The sequence below is a fragment of the Rhopalosiphum padi genome, chromosome 1, assembly GCF_020882245.1.
Source record: "Rhopalosiphum padi isolate XX-2018 chromosome 1, ASM2088224v1, whole genome shotgun sequence".
Classification (NCBI taxonomy): domain Eukaryota; kingdom Metazoa; phylum Arthropoda; class Insecta; order Hemiptera; family Aphididae; genus Rhopalosiphum; species Rhopalosiphum padi.
Genome location: NC_083597.1, coordinates 24,205,532 through 24,226,183, shown reverse-complemented (window position 1 = coordinate 24,226,183; position 20,652 = coordinate 24,205,532). Strand labels below are relative to the sequence as shown.

Sequence of the window (20,652 nt, the reverse complement as noted above, 5' to 3'; positions counted from 1 at the left end):
GTGACTATACTTATTTACAATCATTGTATGGCCACTTATTCCTTTAATGTTAAATTTATATTGGACTTATTTATAAGTTTATAATATTTCTCGTTTCTTGATATAAATAATTATTTAATTGGTATTTAATAAAAAAAAAATGTATGCAAGGTAACTATAAGATAAGAATAACAGTGTTAGGTAATTTTCCACACCACCTTTATTATTAAACGACGTACAATAACATTGTCCGTATTGTTTAATAACTTTATGAGGTATTACACGAGGCGCGTTTTTTTATTGTGGTGTCCCCAGTAGGCCTAATCCACATCGTAAGCGAGAACGAATTATATGCAGGGGCGTATTTAGGTAGGGTTTTGGGTCCAGTTGTCCAGAACGGTGAATTTCGTACTTTATGAGTACTGGCGCAGTGACGTCAATAATTAATAATTTTCACAACAAATGTGTGCCATTGCCATAGAGGTATAAAATACTATACAGTATTTATATAACATGGTATTCTATGGTATTAACAGTTTCACCATTGCGCGGCGTAGAAGTTTTTAATTTTTTTTAATGGGGAGGGAGGCTGCAAAATATGTGTTGCCCTTATCATAAAATTCCTAAATACGCCACTGATCATATGAATGCATTCAAATAATAAAAAAAAAATATACAACTTAAACTATGTGGATATTAATAATACTATATAATATAAAACGGGTAATGTGTATAATATATGTGTGTTGCCGGCCGGCGTAGTCAATGACGTGTTGGATGAGTGGATGAGAGATGAGCGCTAATGCGTAAAGGGGGGACAACTAAATTAAGATGAGCTTCTTTTTGATGCTGCCAATCTTCCTCCGGGTTGAAACGAAGCCGAGTGCCGACACATTTCCCATCAGCTTTGTGACAAATTCTTCTTCACTAATAAATATTATATAATTATATATAGTATACTGTACCTACTACGATTCTAAAAGTTATAATATAATACGAACAAATCCTTTGGACAGTTGATTATCAGTTGAATTTCTTTTTGCTGCTGCTAGACGTCCTCCGTGTTGAAATACAGCCGACTGCCGAGTGCTGACACATTTTCCATCAGCTTTGTGACAAATTCTTCTTCACTAATAAATATTATATATTTATATATAGTATACTGTACCTACTACGAAACTAAAAATTATAATATAATACAAACAAATCCTTTGGACAGTTGACATTAAGATGAGCTTCTTATTGATGCTGCCAATCTTCCTCCGGGTTGAAACGAAGCCGAGTGCTGACACATTTTCCTTCAGCTCAATGACAAATTCTCCGTCGGTGGGTAGTCCATGATCCAGCCAAATGTTCGGTTCCTATTAAACTTCAACTAATGTGCTGATTAAATGTAATTTAAATTTATAGTAAAATTTTAATGTTTAATGTTGGTGTTCTTTTATTTTTGAATTTAAATTAATATTCATAATTTATCAGTTAAAAATGTAAACAAGAACTAAGAAGATTATAGTATATTGTAGTTTAACTTTCTGTTCGGTGGCCACCTTTTTAATTCCTCACTCTCTTTTATAAGAAAGTTAAACAGCACAATAACTATAAAAAAATATAAATTTAAACATACACAAAGACGAACTAGCTTTGTGATAAGAAAAAAAAATTGAAAAAATTAGTAATTTATCAACGTATTATTAAAATAAAAAGAACACCTAAAACCGTAATACAGTATATTATTTGAAAAAAAAACCATAACAATTAAATATAATTTAAGTAAATATTCATAATATACTGTACTACTGTTCAAAAAATTATATTATTAAACAAACACAGCCTTGCGACATTTATTTTAGTTATTCAGATGTGCTTCTTAATGATACTGCCAATCGTCCTCCGGGTTGACATTATACAAAGATATAGCGTAATTATTTCAGTTTTTTTGTTTTTCCGATATTATGGCAAGATCTGAAATTTTTTGTTTTATTTTACTGTTTACTACCCAAATTAGACCAATTATTATAATATTTATTTTTGGTGTAAAGTTTGACAAGCTACATTTTTTCCGAAAACATTGCATTTATCATAATTATTATTATAATATTGTATAAATAATAAATATAATTTATACCGTATTATATTCTTGTTATATACTTTTGAGTTAATAGGTACAACCCTTTCGTAAAATAATTTGAATAAATAATATCTTAAGATTAATCTACGTATGTCAAAAATTTCATTGTGTACGTATAATATAACATGTACAAAAAACTTTTATGTCCCTACAAATAATGTTTTAAATAATAACAAAATATCATAAATATACATCATTTCAAATTATTTTGAAAAAATACAATTTGTAAGAAATACTCTCATAAGAATTTAATTAAAGTTTTAAGTATCTAAGATTATTCGTTTTTGAACTATAACAAAATATAAAAATTATTTGAGAAAAAATATTTATTTTTAGGGTGGGTGTATAATAAACATTTAATAAGTTATAGGTATAATACTGAACTTCAAATAGTCATAAAAAATAATGTGACTATCCGGTAAACATATTATTTTTGTTTTAGGTTAAAAAAAACTAATGAGAATTAGTATATAAAAAGACAATATTATATAAATATCTGATGAAAGACTAATTTAAAAATTGTATAGATTTAGACAAAATTTTGATTTTAAACGTTTATAAAAATATAATATCGTGACTATACATTGTTTATTGCAGTAATTTAATAACTGATGAGGAACATTGTATTAAATTTTAAATCATATTTGCTATCAATAATTTATATCGGCTTAAAAAAAAAAAAATTAATTATTTAAAATTGTTATAGCGTAATGATTCCAGTTTTTCCGATATTATGACAAGATCTAAAAAATTTTATGTTATTTTACTATTAACCACCCAAAGTACTAAATATATCATATTTGCTACAAGAATTTATAACAGATAGAAAATTTTAAAATCATTATACATTCATTGTGCTACGTCCAGGATCCAAGGTATAATTGATGAATTTATTTTATTCTTGGCTATTTTTTAACTTTAACCTTTTAGAACTCTCATGCCATATTCATAAATTAAAAACAGTTTGCGGACCAGACAAAAATAAAAATTTTATATTCTTAAATTATTTACTATGAAAAAAATATTATCTAGAACTTTAAAATAATAAAATATTAAAAAAAAGATTTCATCGTTTAAGAATTTAAAACGGGTCGTATACAATAACCCGCCGGTTGCCGGATATCGGAAATAAAATATAGTTCTAAGTAATCGGGGTGGCAGCTTATACAAGTCAATAAATATTTATTTAAAGTATAAAAATTAAATTTATTACTACCCTAAAATTATAGGAAAATTAACCTACGTAAGTATCCTTCGACGCTTTTCGGCGAAATCAAGCTGTGTCAAATTAAAGTTCAAAGTGCACAGCCACCTAAGAAATATCTAGTTTATTTCTTCATTTGTCTTCTTTACGCTTCGGAATGAAATCATTGAAATTTTTTATGAAAATGAGAGCACTTGTCATGTACTGAAGGCTGTTGTTTGACGACTGTTCAATAAAATTATTAGAATTGTTAATCGTCTTCTACAAATGACAACGATTGTCGTTTGCCATGGATGTCGGATGATAAATATTATAATTTTTTTTTTTTATAGAACTCTTTGTGATTTTATAGGATTTGTTATTATATTTTAGCTCTTTGACATACGTAAAATTGAAACATATAAACTAGACCAAATCTTTATAGATATTGCAAAGTATTAATATTTTATTCTAATGAAGATGATAACAAATTAGTTAGTTTAATCTATGAAAATAGTGAATTAAATAAAAATAATTATATTTTTAAGTATTTAAAAAAAAGAATTATGATCTATATCGTTATGTTTCTAAGTTATTATTTCTGCATTATTTTGATTCTAATCACGCGCAGTGTTTTAACTTAATCTTACTTATCTATTACATTAGATGCAATTACCTCTGTCTGTAGATATTGTGTGTGAAGACACCTATCATAATAGAAAAAAATCATACATTTCGTTTATTGTGGTTTCTTGTAACAAATAGTACCTAGTCACTAGTCAATGCTTTAGTTAATCAATTTACTTTTTAAACTTAAAATAAAATATATTCATTTTTATGAAAAATCCGCTACCCGGATGAAGTAATCGATGTAGACGCATATTTTATTAATTTATATATAAATTATATAATATTGAACTTCAAACAGTCATAATATAAGTTTCCAGTGACCATTTTATTTTTGTTTTTGCATTAAAAAAACTAATGAGAATTCCTATAAAACATTTTAAAATTGTAGATATAAAAAGAAAATATTTATATGAATACTAATGAAAAAAATAATTTGAACATTTTAAAAATTTTAAAAATTTGTAATAATAAAGAAATAAAGAACATTGTTTATATATATATATAGTTTGAAAATATTTTTAAAATAATAACATAAATAAGAAATACTCTCATAAAAAATTAGTTAAGACTTTAAGTTATCGGTGTATAAGATTATTTGTTTTTAAACTATGTATAGTATTATAGTCTATAACACAATATAAAAATCGTTTTACAAGAAATAGTTATTTTTGGGGATGAAAAATTAATACTCAATAAGTCATAAAATATTGAACTTCAGTCGTAAAAAATAATGTGACTTTTCAATAAACCTTTTATATTTGTTATATTTAAAAGAACTAATGAGAATTACTATATCAAATTTGTATATAAAAAGACAATATTATATATATATAAATATCTGATGAAAAAATAATTTGAAAATTGTATAGATTTAGACAAAATTTTGATTTTAAACGTTTATAAAAATATAATATCGTGACTATACATTTTTTATTGCAGTAATTTAGTGGCTGATGAGGAACACTGTATTAAATTTTAAATCATATTTGCTATCAATAATTTATATCGGCTTAAAAAAAAAAAAAAAATTAATTATTTAAAATTGTTAAAATGTTTTTATAATTATACAATGTATAGGAAATCATAATATAGACTGTTGGTAAAATTTTCAACATTCTATGATTAGAATTTTTGAACTAAAACTTATTAAATTAATTAATTTTGTCGAAATTATACAAGTATATAGCGTAATGATTCCAGTTTTTCCGATATTATGACAAGATCTGAAATTTTTTATTTTATTTTACTATTAACCACCCAAAGTACTAAATATATCATATTTGCTACAAGAATTTATAACAGATAGAAAATTTTAAAATCATTATACATTCATTGTGCTACGTCCAGGATCCAAGGTATAATTGATGAATTTATTTTATTCTTGGCTATTTTTTAACTTTAACCTTTTAGAACTCTCATGCCATATTCACAAATTAAAAACAGTTTGCGGACCAGACAAAAATAAAAATTTTATATTCTTAAATAATTTACTATGAAAAAAAATATTATCTAGAACTTTAAAATAATAAAATATTAAAAAAAAGATTTCATCGTTTAAGAATTTAAAACGGGTCGTATACAATAACCCGCCGGTTACCGGCTATCGGAAATAAAATATAGGTCTAAGTAATCGGGGTGGCAGCTTATACAAGTCAATAAATATTTATTTAAAGTATAAAAACTAAATTTATTACTACCCTAAAATTATAGGAAAATTAACCTACGTAAGTATCCTTCGACGCTTTTCGACGAAATCAAGCTGTGCCATATTAAAGTTCAAACGTGCACATCAGCCACCGAAGAAACAGCTAGCTCTTATTTCTTCATTCGTCTTCATTGCGCTTTAGAATGAAATTATTGAAATTTTTTATGAAAATGAGAGCACTTGTCATGTACTGAAGGCTGTTGTTTGACGACTGTTCAATAAAATATTAGAATGATTAATCGTCTCCTACAAATGACGACGATTGATGTTTGCCATGGATGACAAATATTATAATAATATGATAGATCATATGTTTTTTTTATAGAACTCTTTGTGATATTATAGGATTCATTTTTATATTTCAGCTGTCTTGCATACGAAACTTTTGGTATCTAATTAATGTCATACGTAAAACCATAATAATTGTATATCCTGAATTTTTTTTTAAATTATAATTTTATTATTTCAATAGTTGTTTGGTAAAATTTCTCACCAACAAATAAGACCATCTTCGACCAGCATAATTTTACATTGTACACAATGTATTAATGCATTATACATTGAAAATTGAATTCAAATTGTACAAATTCGTTATAGTGACATACTTAACCTAGTCTACATGTAGTATTGTAGTCACCTACTATAGTAGCTATACAGCAGTTTACGGGTTAGCTGTACTAAATGTCTAAATGATTAATAATTTTAAAAATATTTAAAAGTTGAATCATTCAATTAATATTACATACTAAATAGTTAATAGATTATGATCTACTTATAATAAAGAAGGACTTACAAAATCAATAAAATTAATTTCTAAATACAAGTAGTTATTCACATTCGACTCGTTATATACACATGTTACTATATCATTCCCGTTTCGGTACCGTCCTGTTTAGGAATAATACATACCTACTCATACTATTTATATAGGTTCTAATGTTAATGTATTCAGATAATTTGCGATATTAATATATATATATATATATAATAGATGCATCTATTTATGGTATTATGCTATTGTTATTTTATCCTATTAGTGTATAGTCAAAATATTTTGAAAATTATTATATGTATAAGAAATGCAAACATTAACATTTGTTGAAATTTTCAAATAACTACAGTTATTCGTTTTTAAATTACTACAAAAAAAACAAAAATCGATTGAGCAGAAATAGTTTTCACAGAAATATGAAATGAATATCTAATAATGTCATAAAAATTCAAAATTCAGACAATTATAAAAAAATATTAATGCGTCTTGTCTTTTCAGAAAACTTTTTATTTTTATTAGGGATAAAAAAAAACTTATATTAGTCAAGTACTCGGCCAGTTAAAAATGAAAAATGCTATTTATAAAATTAATATAAATATAAATTATTACATAAAATGGGTCTGGTAATATACTAATATGACGATTATGTATTTTTGGTTTCACGTATTTTATGCATCGCGCGTTCGGGAATAAAATATGCATACGTATATTACGTCACCCGGCGTGTAGCAGATTGTCTGGTGCAATAAAAATATGTATTTATTTTATGTCTAAAAAAGTAAATTAAAGCTCCAAAATTATAGAAAATCAAACTCACGTAAACATCGATTTTTTTTTGTGAAACTTAGTTGTGTCATACGTTCAGTAACCACATCGCCGACCCAGGAACACCTTTCCTCGTCCGTCTTTACCACGTTTTGAATAGAAGATATTGAAATATTTCATAAAAATAATAAGCTGAACAGAACGGCATATGCGTGTAAAATATTATATATATTAAAGTACGGTTTAACGATTTGTACGTCAATTTTTTTCTCCGTTAAAATTATTACAAGCGTCAATCGTCTCCGACGAAAGCGATGATTAATGATTACCATAGATTATAGATTAATATGATAGATCCATATCCATAGATTATATACTGTATTATTATGTTGTAATATTATTATTAGCCAGACATTTAAATTTATTCGGGAGTTTGCCGTTCGAGAGACTCAATTGTGTACTATTTTATATGCAAGGCGGAAGGCGGGGTAGATTGTATAGATGTTGTTCTGGACATTGAGACTAGACTCTTTCAAAGTTTCTGCCATTGGCATCGCATAAATTAGTAATTAGTTGTTGTTATCGATATTTTTCGCCCGTATTATTATTGAATGACACCCGTCTTCTCATTATTAATGTAAAAATATTATAATATTATCAATAATCAATATTAATATCGAAAACCATCATAATTATTTTCCAAATAGACAAAAATATTAAATTATAGGTACTACAATTTTCTTCAAACTTTTTTATTGCTTTACTACCTTTTTTTATGGTGAGTCCGCCATCTCAAAGACCCCTGACGAGCCGCCACTGCAGGTGTTAATAAATTTATGGCATAAACAGCTAAAAACTAATCTACATAATATTTTGAATATTTCTCTGTTATTGTTAAATAATAATACACGAATTGGTGTCTTTAAATAATATTTTTGTAATAACTTAAAACAAAATAGATAATTATACCTATATAATCGTTATTTTTCGTTAAAATATACAGTTTTGTCAATATTCAAATTTGGTATATGTACTTACAGTAGCGCCGAACACGGGTATGAACTGCGGAAAATTCCCCAGAAATATTTATGGGTGGGTGGGTGATAATCAAAAATAGTTTGTTATGCAGTACCTATGTATGTATATAGTTAGAAATAAATATAGTAGGTACCATTCGAACGTAACTAACTAAACATTTTTTTAGTAGGTGGGTCTAACACCAGCATTTTTTTCCCCTAACATGAAATATAGATCGGCGCCACTGGACTTACGACTAATCTCTGAGACTGGGAGTGAGAATATGAATTAAGTTAAAAATTTTAAGCAATAATAATTATATAATAGTAGCTATAGTTATATAGGTACTATTCTGATTAATATAAAATAAACATAAGATGGTGACCAGACATCAGTTATGGCTATTTTAACTGAGAAGTGAAATATTCAGTAACTTCAGTTACTACATTTTAATTTTTTATTAGATGTATAAACGAGACCTAACATTATGAAAGCTTTATTTATGAAATAATTTATGCGTGTATTATTAAAACATTAGGTTATAATAGAAAATATTTTTTAATTGTCTATTAAACAAAAATTATATGGATTATGCTAGATAACAACTGTTATACTAGTGTTACTACGATGTAATAAGTAATAACGTAAAAGCATTTAAATACATTGATAATTAAAAATTAATAATACTAATTACAAAATTGATTAATTTGTAAAATCCTTATGATTATTTTAATCCCCCGTCAATTAGATCCTTATGCGTCATTTTAATCTCGCGTCAATTGGATCCTCTTGCGTCAGTTAGTCACCGGGGTCTAACTGTCGATGGATCTATGTGACCGCTCACCTGCAAAGTTAGCGATTTGGGTAGAGCACGAGGGAGAAGAAAATGCAACAGTGCTGCTTGATTGCACGAGACTTCGAGTAGTACCATATTTTAAAGCATATGTTGTCTACCCCGCTTCATGGTTGTGTAGCTTAATTTGCTTATCGAACTTGCTGGTAACTGGTAAGTGGTAATGAACATAATACTAAAATTATAATCACACAAATAAAAAGTCATACGATCACGATCACGACGCGACTTACCACTTCTTCCAGTCTCCATTGCCCGCGTGCCACTAGTCTGTGTAATCACTTAATCCAGCTTTTGAGTATTAAGTATTCACATTAATACTTTATTTGTTTTCAATTGAACTAACCATGGCCGAAGCAATGAGACAAACGGTAGCGTCACTTTTGCAGGGCATCGAAAGGTATGTTAAGTCATTTTAGCGCATTGTTAAATCCGCAACTTTTCCGTCTAAAAATTGCACATGCATTTAATTGTTCACCTTTAGATACAATCCCCAACATTTGTCTACCCTTGAACACTACGTAGAAGTACAGTCTCAAGAGAACACGTACGATCTAGAAGCGAACCTTGCAGTTCTCAAAATATATCAATTTCATCATGATTATAATTTGGATATCACTGTACAAATCATGTTGAAGGCGATCACCAACTTTCCTCATTCTGATTTCGTGTTGTGCAAATGTCTGTTGAATGAAAAGTTGGTAAGAAATATTCTGGATAGATTCATCCGTAGCTTTATTTTATTATATTGATATAGTTAGTAGAATGCTTTTTTGATTTTAAGGTTAAGCAATTTATTTAAATTTTATTAACTTTTTAATATTAATAAATAATAATTACTAAATAGAATACTCCAATCTATTCAGTTAAAGAAAGCATAGCCGCATAGGGTGGTGGTTGAAAACTAGTGTTGTCGGCATATACAATCCCTGCAATCAGTGATTGTTTTCAAAAAAATGAATAAATAAATTAGTGTGATTAAAATAAGTGTTTGCTTACCACTTAATGCATATTCATTATGAATAAACTACAAATAAGTATGATAGGCTATTCATTTTTCTAACTTTTATAGTACCAATAATTTAGTTATAACTTATAACTTAAAGTAATTTTTTTTTTTAATATCACTTCTTTGTTAAAAATATGTAAATTAATACAAAAAATATTTTTATATGCATTATTATTAGTGTGTACATCATATAATTATATTATTTGATATATTTTTGTTCTTATCTATTGGCTATCTAATTTCTTTAAACATTTTACTGGATTTCTTAAATAATTTAGTGCCAAGAAGCTCCATTAAGTCAAGTATTGTTCTTGGCTGATCTATTGGAAAACTGCAACTTCAAGGAATTTTGGTATAACGTTCATGCCACGCCTGAACTGTATGCTAAAGTCAATGGGTTTTTAGATTCTGTGCGCAAGTTTGTGTGCCATGTGATTGGTATAACATTTCAATCTATTGAAAAACAATTTCTTATGGAATTACTGGGAGGAATTGATGGTATGTTATAATCAGTTATATTCAAATTTAATTAACTATAATAATTAATAACTAATAATCATACTCTTCAACAGATGCTGCTTTAAAACATTGGATACTAAAATACAATTGGAAGGAACTGGATAATAAATACGTGTTTGTAGCTAATCAAGACGAAAATATCAAAACCAAAAATATTACGGAGAAAATTGATTATGAAAATATTTTGGGTGTTATGGCAAGTTGCCGTTAATTTATAAAAGTTGTAAATTCAAATGCATTTTTATACCAATACTTCATACATAAACATTAATAACAATAAATAATTTAATGAATTGGATTATATTATTTTCATTGGAATGATTTAAGTATAGCTACTATTCACTTATATTCAATAACTAGCAAAATATCAGTATTATACTAAAAATCAAGTTTATAACAACCTTGAATCTATTTTAAATTATATAGTAAGAATAAGTTAAATAACATAAATTAATGTACTATGTACACAAAATAATCTGAGCAATATCTATTTATCTTCAACTAGTTATTCCGTAAAATAAGAGAATTTTCTTGAGGTTTTAAAAATTCTTCAATTATTCCTTCAACCATTTCATTCAAAACACTTTTCAATTTGTTAACATTGCTAAAAAAAATTGAATTATATAAGCATTATTAATTAAATTGTAAAAAGATTAAGACTTACAAAGAATTTTCAGGATCACTGCATAATTCGGCATAATATTTTATTTTAGGCTCTGTTCCGCTTGTTCGTAATGTAGCAATTAAACCATTATCAAAATAAAATGTTATCATTTGAGACGATGTTGATACAGACAATACTGGTTTATGATCTATCGTACTGGAATCATATCCAGTTGTCATGTCTCGAACCGATTTGATTGAATATCGTCCTCCAAGAATAGATTTTGGATACTATTAAAATTAAATAAAAAATTAAAACCTTCAACACATTATGAGTGGTAAATAATTAATTGTTACATTGTTTGGCTGATTATTATTTTGTCTAATCGATTCAAATATTTTCTTAATCACCAAGCTATCGTTGCATATAAAATATGAGTTTACAGATAAATGCCAACCATATCTAAGACAAAATAAAATAATTTTATTGACAAAATAAATATTAAATTTGAAATAAACCATTACTGTTTATATATAAATTCTAAAGCTGAAGATAGTGTATTATTTTCTTTTTCTAAATATATAGCTAGTTCTGAAATTTTAACAGCAGCAGATATTCCATCTTTATCCAAAACCTCGCTGCTGCACATGTATCCAATAGATTCTTCGAAAGCGTAAATTACGTTATATCCTTCAGCAGAAAGCTGATCAGCTCTATTACCCATCCACTTGAACCCAGTGAGTGTTTCCTAGGAGTTAATAATAATTGTAACTTACTTAGAGCACAAACTAAGATAATCAAACAAAAGATATTAATATCAGTTTGTGATATAAAGTAACAGAACTACTTACTTCAAATCTGATGCCTTCAATTTTAGCCATAGATTTAAGTATTGCAGATGACACTGTGCTTGATAGTACAACCAATTTAGGATGTGTTATACCGTGTATTTTTTTGTATGAATGTATTACCCACCACCCTAATAAAGCACCAAGTTCGTTTCCAGTAAATATTTTCCAACCCTCGCTACCTATCCTAAAAATACAATTTGCTTTATTATACATTTTAGCTAAGAATATCTTACAATAATTATATATTTGTAATACGGATGTTCAGCCACAGCCAATCTGTCGGCATCAGGATCATTAGCAAGTATAATACGACTACAATTGTTTTCAGCTGTTTCTATTGCCAATTTTAATGCACTTTGTCCTTCTTCTGGGTTCGGAAATGGAACAGTTGGAAATTCTGGGTTTGGATCTTTTTGTTGCTCAACAACTACCACTGGCTATACAGTGTGATACAAATATAATAGCAACCATGTCAAATAATTGATAAAAATATTATATTCATAACAAATTCATTGAATAAAATATTGTTTATCTCCATTTATACTCACATTGAATTTTGCAATTTCAAATACATTTTTTATGTAAGGATAGCCTACACCATGCATAGGTGTATATGTAAAAATTATATTTGTTTTCTTTTTATCCAAATTGGGAAACAACATTTTGTCAATAAAACAGTTGTAATGTTTCTGCAAATCGATTAATGGATTTATTAACAAATTATTATTATAAATGTCTTCAGTATTCCAAACATCTTCAGGCTCTAAATGTTCAGCTATACTTTTTTCAATATTTTTATCAACCGGAGAGATGATCTGGAAATATATTTGAACATTTATTGAAGTTATTAAGGCGATTAATGGAATCACTAATATTCCTTAAAACTTACTAACTTGAGCACCATTTTTCCAGAATACTTTATAACCATTATCTTCTTTTGGATTATGTGACGCAGTCACCATTACCCCACCACAACATTTGTATAACTTTATCCCAAAAGCTACAAATGGAGTTGGACAAACTTCATTTATAAGATATACTTTGACAGAGTGTTTTAAGAAAACTTGTGATGTCAATTCTGCAAATCTAAAATGATTTTAAACAATTAATAAAATTCACATTATAAAAAAATGCAATTTTGTTCCACAACCTTCTACTATTATATCTTCCGTCATATCCAATAATAATACCAGATGTTTTTAATGAATCTCCAAAGACACTAAACATGTAATATAAAAGCCCTTGAGCAGATTGTACGACCACTAGATCATTCATCCGCTTAAAACCAGGACTCATTGCTGCTCTCAGGCCAGCTGTTCCAAATGACAGGCGACCATCAAACATATTTTTTATTTTTTCCACATTTTTTTGTAAGAGTATTTCTGCTAATTCAGCAGCATATTGTTGTGACTGAAAATCACTGCTATGTAAGTACAGAAAGCGATTTGTTCTACACTAAAACTTTTCTAACAATAAAGCTCATACTTGATTCCACGAAAGCCAATTTTTCACCAGTAATTCTAAATATTCTGGCAGGAATGTTGTATCCATTTCGTTAATTACCTATGTTAATTTTTAAGAAGTAATTTAAATAATAATACTTTTAAACTATTTGTTGTAAGTTTTTTTTTAATTCATTGATTGTGTCATTAGTACTTTGTATAGATAAAGAATATGAAATGGTTGTTGGTAATATTATTTATTAATTTATTATCTTTTTTTTACTATTTGCGATTTCTGTGAACTATATAATGAACGTGTTAAATGTATTGTATTATATAGTTATATCTTATATACCAGAAGAATAATTACTATAATTATAAAATAAATGTAATTTTTAAAATACGCACGAACTTAAGTTTAATCATGACTTTTATAATAACCATTAACCAGTCTACAGACAGTACAGACTGCAATAGTTTTTTTTTTTATCAATGTTGATAACACAGAAATTCTGTCTATCGGTAACTAAGCTATTTTTTTTATTTTAATTGTTTCACAACATTGTATTAAATATTAGCCTTGGACATAATGAAATAAATTATTTAGTTATTTCGTTATAACCTTTGAGTTAAAAATGAATTTACAACTACAAAATAATTTACAAACAATATTCTAGATTTTGTTAAAAATTTGAACGTAGTACACTAGTACCTACCCACTACCCACATGTGTTGTCATTGTTTTATACACATACGACATAATATTAGCACATTTTTGTTTAGCAGTTTCAATAGTGTGCTGTTAGTTAGATATTATAGCGAATTGACCAACTATAAAATTTAAAGGTAAAATTATTACCTAGGGTCCGACGTAGCATTTTATTGATATTATTATAAATAAGTTATGTCAGTTATGATATTTTTGAAACTGTATATTTTATTTATTTAGTATAAAAATCTGTGACTATAATATTATCAATGATAGTATGTTACACGCCTCTTTACTCTTATGAAATCAATACCTTCAGATTGTCAGATTCTCAAAGCATATTACTTTTAAAATGAAGATTTTTTTCATAAATTCATGAACGTACAATTTATTTAGTAATACTAAGTGTTTAAAATTTAATCAATAATTATTGTACACTTACTTATGCATTCCATGTGTATTAATTATGAACTATATTGAAAATACACTATTGTCAGTCTATACTCAAAATTTGGCTTTTTATTATGGCATATACCTACAATATGTAGATTAAACAATCAGAGACAATTAACTTTTGGGAAACTCACCAGGATAAGGCATACAAATATACAATAAATAATAATACGCCTCGGTCCTTGAGATATACTGATTGATTCCTCCAGATCGACCTTTGGAATCGTGAGGCACCAAGCATGTTTGACATTAAAGGTATACTTGTCTATGATTTGTATAGATATAAATCTTATTACCTGTAAGGGTTAAGGAGAAATAATCCATTAGTCTTGGATATTATATGCAGTGGATCATGGATGTGTTATGAATTTGGTAGTGACCATGTAACATTTTGAAGACTGAAGAATTTATCTAGTTTAAGTGACTCACACTAATCAATCAATCACTTCATATTTTCTGATAATACGTTATTACTAATTAGAAATGTAGACATTTGAATTTTTTGGAAAAATGTTGTTCTTAATATTAATTATTGAATCAATACCAACTTACAATAGAAGTAGAAACAATTGAATAGCATGAACAGGGTTCAAGATATAAATAGGTAATGACATAAATTTTATCTTAAATCAAGTTTAGAAAATGCCACATAATTTAAAGTAATAATAAATTATTAAATATATTGTATACAAAAAATATTACACCTATAATTTAAGTTCTTAAAATGAATGAAATATTAAATACATATCAATATTTCAAGTAACAAGGTAATCATTTTTCAATTATAAATATCAACATCTATTTGTTAAGAATTAGCTGAGTAAAATTTCATTTTTTCCCCAATTTTTAATACCAAGAACTTAATTTTGGCCATCTAAAAGTAAATTACTTATCAGAAAAGTTTAAGAAGTAAAAAATCACACAATATTTCCTACTTTAAATTATGAAAACAAAAAATATTGTAAAAAAAAAATACATCCATCACTCAATACAGAATCTTGAATTATATTAATTGCCCGACATTTATAACAATTTCTTAAAACTTGAAAATTTTTTAAAAAAGTAAATAAAATTGTTTTAAAAGTTAAATCAGTCCAAAAATATTATGTATATAAACACTAATATAATATATTAGCTATTAAATAACTGAATACCCATCATAATATTCTGTATCTACCAATACAAAGTTCTAGAGTTAAAAAAAATATATATTTATGATAATATAAAAATAATTTTATTTGCATATAAAGTTAGAGAATGTATAAAAAATACATGTAATATTTCATATTAAACATACATAGCAATGAATAAAGGCTTAATCTCAAAAATGTGAACTTATTAAGAGTGAAGATTTTTTTTTATTTATTTGTAAAACGAGTAGTGATTACACATGAGGTTGGTTTTAACACTATTACAACAATTTACTGTTGTTTACATTCAGCTGGGTTGACTTGTTTATTCAACAATTTATCTTGGCGTGGATTGTATTCAGGATCGTTACCAGTTCCTTCATCTTCATCATCATCATCATCATCATCGTCATTTTCAGACTCTTCCTCGTCATCTTCTTCATCATAATCATTTTCTTCCAATAATGCCTCACCTATCATCATATGATTAAAAATTAGAAATTAGATATATTAAGTAAAATATTTAACTAATTCATACCTGTATAATACAGAACAGCTCTAGGAATTATCCTTTCACGGATATAATGGCCAATTTCAAAATCTGTTGTCAACAAATTATCAATTTCTTCATCAACTTCAGTTTCTGGATCATCTGGCACTAAAATAACAAAACAGTATAACTACAAATTTGTGCATTTAGACAATACTATACTAGTTTAATTCAGATAGACTTTGTTTACTAATCAATTAATACAAAATTAATGACAACTAATTATTGTAAAATTACATATTATTTTCTATAAGTCAATTTCTTTATAAAACTCATAAATTACTAAAAATGTTATGTCCATAATAAGTTACATATCATTACATAATTTATTGATTTTTTTATAGGCTCAATTAAAGCCACAATTACACTATTTGTTAAAGTGGTAGTTGTTGAAGCCAGTTAATATCAGCATTCTGGAAGGACAAGTCACTCATTTTAAGCAATTTGTCATAATCTATCTTAAATGCTTTTTTAAAAAAAAATAATACTGGTTAATGAAATTAAATTTAATAATTTAAGACATTTTAAATAGCATTGAATTGTTTTCATTGTATACTTTTATTTTTAAGATTTTTAACTTACCAGTAGGAGGACTGAAGAAATGGAAGAATGATACATTTTGTACAGTCTTGTTAACAAAGCGAACAGCACCCTTTACCTTATGTTTTTGTTTCTTTTTAACTACTTTCACTGTCACATTCTTTCCTTTATTCCATTGAATAGTGCAACCCTATATTTATATTGAAATTATAATCAAAGTTTTTTCAAATAGATTAAAAATATGTTTACATACTTTACACTTGAAAATTTCAGGTCCTTCAAAACCTAATGGGTTGTTTTTTTCGGGTACACATTTCATTTCGTATTCCTTAGTTAATACAGTATTGGTAAACCATTCATTAGGAGAAAAATGGAATTCCAAAGCAAAACCCTAAAAAAAAAAAATCAATAAAAACCATAAAAAATTGAGTAGAGCCAAATAAATATACCATAGGTTCTTCCAACAGATAAACTTTAATATCTGTTAAATGACTAAGAATAGGTTCATCGTGGGATTGAATCATATCACTGATGAGACTTGTATTCTTTAAAATAGTAAGCCAAAAGTCTGGAATGCCTTTTAATTTGTCGTTAGTACCGTCTACTACAGCATCATTACTGCATACAAAAAAATGTACCATTAAAAAAAGTAATTAAAATACATGAATATACACATAATATTATACTTACTCTTTTGATTCTTCAAGTTTTATTTTTCCTTCCATGTCTGTTGAGAGATCTTTGACATCATCTTCATCATCTGAAGGAAAATCACATTCTTCTTCAGTAGGCTCATAGTTTCCTTGAACTATATCACTTCGCTAAAATATATAGTTTATTAAACTAAAATATCAAGGATTTGTTATTATGTATTCTACCTTATTATAATATTGCAAATACTCTTTATGGTATTTACATTCAAGAATATGAAGCTCAGTGTAGAATTTAGTATCAACATCAGTCTGTGCTACAAGTAACTTTTTCAAGGCCTTAACACGTTTCTTGACTACTGGTGGAAGAGACTAAATAATAAATATCAATATTAGCATTTATCACATACATTTTTTATATATATATCAAATAAAAAATAAATAAGCATTTATATTAAAAATTGTCCTGAATTTAATACTTTTATTTAGTAATAATAATAATATATATATATATATATATATATATATATATATATGTAAATATTGTTTTGGAGGGAAAATTGATTTTAATTGTAAAAAGTGATTGTTTTCTATAATTCAAATTAATGTAAGTATACGTTATTATATTAACTGTTAATTATTTTTCTAATAAATAAAAATGTCAAATTAAAAAATAATTTAAATTTTAACTTAGTATGAAAACAAACTAAACTGAAATTAATGATTATCATTACCACAAATACATTAAAATTGATTTTTAATAATTAATTAATAATATGGTAATTAAACAAAGATCTTACTGGCATTATATCATCTCCTTCTCCTTTAAAACCTGATTTGTGTTTAAGTGGAGTGTCTTGTTCCATTTCAGAACCAGAGGATGAAGAATCAGCGTTATCATTTTCTGCTGACATTCTGTTAAAAAAAATGTTTAGTTTAAAATATCACTTGATTAAAAGTATATTAATGACTAATTTAAACAAGGTCACATGCAGTATAATGATGGGTCAACTGAATGAATCATACCAAACTCAAAGTCTACTACGGTCAGTAATTTCCAATAAAAAAAAATAAAACCCATCTACTTAAACGATTTTTAAATTATTATATAAAACATTATAATATACGTTACATAATAAAATATTTATCATTTTTAAACGTTATGCGTGGTACCGATAATACAATTAAAATAATATTTAAGACGTAATAAACGACGTTGACGGACGGTTTAAACGGATGGAAGGGACTACGTCATATCGATAACCTCAATTAAGTTGAAAAAGGTGTAATTTTAACGGAAAATTCGTAATAACACATCGGAATTTAAGAATATTGTGCAGAAAACACGAGTATTTAAGACGGAAACATGAAAACGGAGGGGAAACCCAAGTTTGATCATGCCGGCATGCAACCGTCAGCGGGTAAACGACCGCACTAGTGCCTAACCTCTCAACACCTTATCACTGCGTCACGCCGACCAAAACGGCTTAGATCTTCACCCATATTTAAGCTCATATAAAAAAAACGGAAACTTCCACGGTGAGATTTCAATTCGGAATTTCATGTTTACGTCGGCATGATATTATTTAACGGACCGTAAAAAAGAATTGTTCGGAAGCACATGGTCATCAGCGTGTGGCGCGCGCAATAGTCACAGATTAGTAATAACCAGACAAAAAGTGTGTTCTTCTTACCTGACGGATGTCGATAGGATTGCTAATCGTCAAGTGAATCGTCGTGTATACGCACTGTTAGATTGGTTCACTGGGCACAGAAGGCGGACGTAAAACTCGACGGTCGCACGAATGTGCTCACACCAAACGGTACGCGACGTCTGATGGAGAAAACGAAAATTAGACAAAGTGCGGCGTACAAGAGGCGCGAGATCGAAGTGAACGACAGAAACGTAACCTTAACGACTGTTCGTTCGTTTCCCACGGTATTCGTCGATAACAATGGATGTGTATTGGCCAATGGCGTGGCGACCACCGCTCCGTCACCAAAGATGTTTTGCACTGCGCGACGTTCGGAACGTCCGTGATCCAACTTAAATCAACCGCGCGATTTTTATTTTTAAAAACACAAATAGTAACCAAAGATCTAATAAAATATATTATTTTAATCGCTAATAAAATTATTAAAATTTACATATAAATAATATATGATATGAATTCGTAATAATATTGTATTTCACAATTATTACTATCGATGGTTAAACCATTTAATACAAAAATCAAAAGAATGTACACAACAATATACCTAATATTGCAAATTAGCATTCATCAACATTTAATATAAAAACCAGGATTTTCATCATTCTAAGAAATATTTCTTTGATATATATTTTAACATATGAAAACCTAATGTCAAGACTTAATAATCAATTATTAAAGTTAAACAACATTTAAGATTTGAATTGTATGAATTTTGAAATGAGTGAATCAAATTAAATTCTGGATAATATGCAGTTTCATAATTAATATGTAAATGCTTTAAGTTCCATAATGAACAATAATAAACCATAATTTTTTAGTATTTTGGACTTTTGAAGTCTAGATCTCGAAAGATTTTAATACCTTAAAAAAAATATTAATTCCAATTAGAGTTTCTAAAACATTGTCTCGGATTTTTCTACATATAAATATAATCATTGATTATAAATATTAGTATTTAATATTTATAATCAATGATATAATTTATGGTTATATCGAGTACTGTGGTGTCATTTTAATTTTGTTTTAAATACGCATGGTGTATAGAGCAGGCCACTTAGCGCAAGCTACCGTCGATTATTCAGTCCAATCAATTTATAAAGTGGGCCAAATTACTACAATATTGGATTTTAAATACACAAATATATACCCTACATGGTCTAAATGACAACAATGATATAGTATGTACTAATATAGTAATAACTAATAGCTATATGATTATTTTAAACAATTTAATTAAATTGATTTTGACAGTATCTAATTTAAGATTGTTATTATTGGTTTCTTAATGTAATTTTTTGTATGTAGAGAATATTGAAGTAATTAGTGATATCTAAAAAGAAAATTTAAATTATAAAATAGTAATAATTGTAAAGACAATTATTTTTAGTATAAAATCAAACTATTAAATAACCACCACTTTAATTATGTGCTATAAAAACTTTTATTTC

The 20,652-nt window shown here is 27.1% G+C and overlaps 3 protein-coding genes and 1 long non-coding RNA gene across 4 annotated transcripts; 1 reads left to right on the top strand and 3 right to left on the bottom strand.

The window, feature by feature from the left end:
- Nucleotides 1-580: 580 nt before the first annotated feature.
- Nucleotides 581-1,371, bottom strand: LOC132931608 (uncharacterized). Its single transcript, XR_009662763.1, has 3 exons — nt 1,184-1,371; nt 981-1,109; nt 581-906 (listed from the first exon to the last, which is right to left on the bottom strand). It is a non-coding gene; the product is annotated as an uncharacterized LOC132931608 (long non-coding RNA).
- A 7,846-nt stretch (nt 1,372-9,217) lies between these two features.
- On the top strand, nt 9,218-10,858 carry LOC132931851 (eukaryotic translation initiation factor 3 subunit K). Its single transcript, XM_060997895.1, has 4 exons — nt 9,218-9,432; nt 9,517-9,733; nt 10,320-10,539; nt 10,614-10,858. The coding sequence occupies exons 1-4, from the start codon at nt 9,380-9,382 to the stop codon at nt 10,769-10,771; spliced, it is 648 nt and encodes a 215-aa protein (XP_060853878.1). The 5' UTR covers nt 9,218-9,379; the 3' UTR covers nt 10,772-10,858.
- Nucleotides 10,842-13,906, bottom strand: LOC132931849 (phosphopentomutase). The gene is made up of 10 exons (XM_060997894.1): nt 13,501-13,906; nt 13,166-13,425; nt 12,909-13,101; nt 12,564-12,830; nt 12,271-12,452; nt 12,016-12,199; nt 11,689-11,912; nt 11,521-11,626; nt 11,225-11,454; nt 10,842-11,164 (listed from the first exon to the last, which is right to left on the bottom strand). Exons 1-10 carry the CDS (start codon nt 13,564-13,566, stop codon nt 11,062-11,064), a joined length of 1,815 nt encoding a protein of 604 aa, XP_060853877.1. The 5' UTR covers nt 13,567-13,906; the 3' UTR covers nt 10,842-11,061.
- A 1,924-nt stretch (nt 13,907-15,830) lies between these two features.
- Nucleotides 15,831-19,405, bottom strand: LOC132932165 (nucleosome assembly protein 1-like 1). The gene is made up of 9 exons (XM_060998404.1): nt 19,184-19,405; nt 18,290-18,404; nt 17,718-17,861; nt 17,530-17,660; nt 17,289-17,457; nt 17,093-17,230; nt 16,882-17,029; nt 16,288-16,407; nt 15,831-16,222 (listed from the first exon to the last, which is right to left on the bottom strand). The coding sequence occupies exons 2-9, from the start codon at nt 18,401-18,403 to the stop codon at nt 16,041-16,043; spliced, it is 1,146 nt and encodes a 381-aa protein (XP_060854387.1). The 5' UTR covers nt 18,404; nt 19,184-19,405; the 3' UTR covers nt 15,831-16,040.
- Nucleotides 19,406-20,652: the final 1,247 nt, after the last annotated feature.